Source organism: Neofelis nebulosa, chromosome 3, assembly GCF_028018385.1.
Source record: "Neofelis nebulosa isolate mNeoNeb1 chromosome 3, mNeoNeb1.pri, whole genome shotgun sequence".
NCBI classification, from domain to species: domain Eukaryota; kingdom Metazoa; phylum Chordata; class Mammalia; order Carnivora; family Felidae; genus Neofelis; species Neofelis nebulosa.
Window position 1 is genome coordinate 82,014,423 of NC_080784.1, and position 4,440 is coordinate 82,018,862.

Consider the following 4,440-nt stretch of genomic DNA (forward strand, 5'->3'; position numbering starts at 1 on the left):
GATATTGGAGCCAAATATCACAACCGCATCTAGACAGAGAAGCAATGCACCCTGTGAGATGAGCTCTGGCTATTAGAAGACAATTATAAACGCTGTTCTTTTATACCTTCCTAGAGAAACACCCCCTTTTAAATCCAAATCAGACTATAACAACCACTCTAAAATAAACCATTAAAATGTTTCTGCTTTTAAAAACTATCAAAATAATTTCCATGTAAATGATTGAAAACAACATCACATTTTAAAAGCCATTTAATTTTAATAGTATATTTTAATGAAAAAAGCAGCATACTTTGCCAATAAAACATTAAAATCATCTTTTCAATGAAAGACAATCAAACAACACCAAAAATAACTTAATACATTACCATAGTAAATAAACCATCTATTAACAAACAAAACAAAACAAAAACAAGAAACCAGGTCATATACAGAACTCAAGACTTCAGAGAGCCTCAAATGGAACAGCAATACAGCAAAATTTGTAAGAATATATCTATATGTGCATCATTTTGAATGGGATATTTACAATAGATAAGGTACCAATCACCATGTACCTAATTATTTTTTGTTCCAAAAGAATTCTACCAAACAATGTGAATTTACAAGCAGTGCACTGTCTTTCTTATAGTTTAAATTAGTTTTTCTACAAACAAACCTCCAAAAGGAAAAACCGAAGGATTCTTGTAAATGTTAAAATGTAGCCAACAAAGCAATTGAAAGCAAGAAGATTGAGATACCTTGGTGAAATCGTAGAATCTGGAAAGGCAAACACCAAGTGAACAAATGCACCTAAAGCTAGAAAATGATGCATCATAGTCATGCTTCCAACTGCTTCACTTCTTCTCTTCCATTAGAGGTGTGTGTGTGTGTGTGTGTGTGTGTGTGTGTGTGTGTAAGGGTGAGTGAGAGCGCGCGTGTGTAGTGGGGACAATGTGGGAATCCCCATTAAATATGTAACGAAGTAAACAATACTTTGGACAGTGAATCAAGTCTACACGATTAAGACATCCATTACTGAGTGTCGACTCACAAACCAGAACACTACCAGTAAAAACAAAGGAAAAACAATCTTCATTCAAAGTGAGAATATACAAATGGGCCAAAAGGAACACAGTATAAGAGGAAAGCCATAAAAATTCAGTAAACTCATCAAACATAAAATTGTTTAACTCCACGAGCCATACGTTTCCCCCATTTTTAGACTAAATAAGTTTAATTAATTAGAATGTGCACAAATTAAGTTGCTAGAGAGATAAATTAATAATTTACAGAGGGTTGTTCGCAATAATCTAATAATAGCTTTCAAGATCAGTGAACACAGCAGGCGCAACTCCTTTCTTAAGCATTAACACTTTAGAGAAGGAAGAAGGGGGTAAGAACCACAATAAAAATATATATATAATATACAGTGTAAATGCAGAAAATCTGCCATCTTTTTTAAAATTCAAAATACTTTAGAGATGTCTCTATCACATTAAGCATCAACTCTAGTTTAAAGTTTCAGTCCTGAATCGATTTCTATTTCTGAAAAATAGCTGCAAAGTGTACTTTTAAACTTGAACAAGGGTGATGTCTTTAGGAATAAAAACAAATCTTACTTGATCATTTTGGGGGCCTTTTTAAAACGCTGTCTCGTCTGCCTTCCTGCAAACAGCCAGCTCCAGACTTCCTGTGAAGAAGCCGAGGTGCCTTTTCCGGATAGGGTGGGGTTAAAAGGAATAACTTTGCTACAACTTGACAAATCCCTTCTTTTGTTTTGTTTTGTTTTGTTTTGTTTTGTTTTGTTTTGTTTTTCCTTGAGAAATCGTTTCACATTCTCACTGGGCTTGGGCTCATTTGCTCGCTCCTTTGCTCGTTCTCCAATCCTCGCTTTCTCTGGATTCACATTTACTGGAATTGTTTCTGGTAGCCAAAAGTGGAAAGAAAAGAGGCAGGAGAGAGAGAGGGAGGGAAAAGAGGGGACGAGGAGGGGATGTCCCTGGAGAGGCCAAGGGTCTCCTAAATGCCCGCAGAATATTTCATTCTTTTCTGTTTCTGCCTCTGGTTGCAGAACCAGACGCGCACCACGTTTTTCTTAAGGTCCAGCTTCTCCGCGATGGCGGCGATCTTCTCGGAGGAGGGCCGCGGCTGGATGGCGAAGTAGGCTTCAAGAGAACGTTTCTCTGGGGCAGCGATAGACGTGCGCTTGCGCTTCTTCTCCGCGCCGTTGAAGAGCTCCGGCTTGGTGAGCTTCTCTCGGTGGGACTTCTCGGCCTCTTCGAGCCACGCTTGCAGGATGGGTTTGAGCGCGATCATATTGTTGTGCGACAACGTAAGGGATTCGAACCTGCAGATGGTGCTCTGGCTAAGCGAGCCCACACCAGGGATCTTGAGGTTGGCTAGTGCGGAGCCCACATCGGCCTGGGTCACCCCCAGCTTGATGCGTCGCTGCTTGAAGCGCTCGGCGAATGCCTCCAGGTCCCGGGGGTCGGCGTCCACGTCGCTCATGCAGCCCATGTGTGAGGGCAGCCCATGCGCGTGGGCCATGCTGAGCGCTGCTTGGTGCATGGGGTTCATGGTAGCCATGTGCGGTGCATGAGTTGGCGTGGACACTACGGCGCCGTCGGGGCCAGCCATGGCACCCAGGGCCAGACCGGGACTCAGGTGCTCCAGCAGCTCGCCCTCCAGCGCCTGATGCGGCTGATGGTGGTGGTGGTGATGATGGTGGTGGTGGTGATGCGTGCCCGCCAGTGCGGACGGGTGCGAGATGGGCACCGACGAAGAAGAGGCAGCCGAAGTGCACGGGATGGTGTTCATGGTGTGGTAGGTAGCGTCCGGCTTGAAGGGGCTGTGGTGGGGCGGGTGGTGATGGTGGCTCTTGCTCTGGGAGACGATGTCCACGGCCGCCAGAGCTTCGGCGCGGGCCAGCAGACTCTCATCCAGCCCGCCGAATATATTGCTCTGCAATTGCAAGTAAAAGGCACACATTACGCTCAGCAGGGAATTGTGCGCACTCTCCCCGGAAGCCCCGGCACAGCGCTCGACAACACCGCCGCGCCTACAACATTCCCAGAACGTTAAAATAATAATAATAATAATAATAATAATAATAATAATCCTGAATGTAGCAGGTGAGGCGGAGAGGAGGGAAGCCACTGAGAGAAACCGTGAGTGCACGAGGAGGAGGAAAGTGAGCCTGCAAACACAACACAACACAACACGCGCACAGGCAACATCCCAGGTCATAAAAATTAATATGAAAGAAAAGGCCCGCTGAATACATAAGAGAGAGAGGGGGGAAATTGGTTGGAGGTGTGGGGTGATTTGCTGTGCAGACATGAAAAAAACATCAAGCAGATAAAGGGGGCTGTCAAAATGTGCCTTTAAGCGGTGATTATGCAGAAATACGCACCGGTGGGGTTGGAAGACACGCTCTCCGCATCGCCTCGGAGCCCCCGCCGCTGCTGCCGCTGCTGCCACTGCTACTGGAGCTGCTGCTACGGCCTCCACCGCCCCCGCCACTGCCACCACCGCCGCCAGCATTGCTCGAGCTGCTAGGGGAGCTAGCGGAGGGCGCCGCGGGCGCGGAGGACCCGGGCGAGGCGCTGTGCAGTGCCGAGTACTTGGGCTCCACGTGCAGGCTGCCGCCGTGCGGCATGCTGAACGCCTGCTTGCTGTTCAGGGACATCATCATCATCTTCCCGGTGCGCCCGGGCGCTCGTCCGTAGCGCACGCACTGACCCCGTCTGCCGGGACCCTCTTGAGAAGTGCTGGGCGAGCACAGGAGCAGCGAAGGGCAGTGCAAAGTTCCGCTCTCCCGCCGCCGCTCCCAGCTCTGCGCGCCTTGCCCGGACTACGAGCTCCTCCTCTGGCTCCGCTGTCAGTCTTAGGGGTTTCTGGGCTCCGCTTGGAGCTGGCTGCAGACCTGGGCGCCCGAAACTGCCCCCGCGCCTCGCGGCCGCCGAGTTATACTCCCCTCTCCCCGCGCCTGCCCCCTACCCCCCGCCCTCTCTCCCTCCCTCCCGCGCGCCTCCGCCCTCCCTGCCAGGAAGCGCGGTTTCTCCAGCTCGGATTCTAGCGTCGCCCCTTCTCTCTTTGCTCCCTACAGAGTAGGGTCCGAGGAGCTCTCTCGACCCCCGCCTCCCGCTCCCCCGCCGCGCCCTCCACCTCCCCTTCCGGCCCCCGCCCGCACGTTTTTGCAGCCGCCCCTTCCCGGCGCCCCGCAGCTCTCACTTACTTTGGATCTCAACCCCACCCTACTGGCCAGGTCTGTGTTCCAGTCGCCAGGCAGTTCTAAGAGCCGGCCTCCAGCCCCTCCTGCTTTTTCCGCTTAGTCTCCACCAAGCCGGGAAAAGAAAGTCCTAAATATAGTTGCGGGCCAAGCCAGCCTTGGGTAGGTTTTTTCCCCCCAGACTACTAGGAACGCCTCTTACCTGGCAGTTTCTCCCCTCTATGTCC

At 49.8% G+C, this 4,440-nt stretch overlaps 1 protein-coding gene across 1 annotated transcript; it reads right to left on the reverse strand.

The window, feature by feature from the left end:
* Positions 1–234: 234 nt before the first annotated feature.
* Positions 235–3,912, reverse strand: POU4F2 (POU class 4 homeobox 2). Its single transcript, XM_058719705.1, has 2 exons — positions 3,395–3,912; positions 235–2,943 (listed from the first exon to the last, which is right to left on the reverse strand). Exons 1-2 carry the CDS (start codon positions 3,677–3,679, stop codon positions 2,002–2,004), a joined length of 1,227 nt encoding a protein of 408 aa, XP_058575688.1. The 5' UTR covers positions 3,680–3,912; the 3' UTR covers positions 235–2,001.
* Between the last annotated feature and the right edge of the window lie 528 nt (positions 3,913–4,440).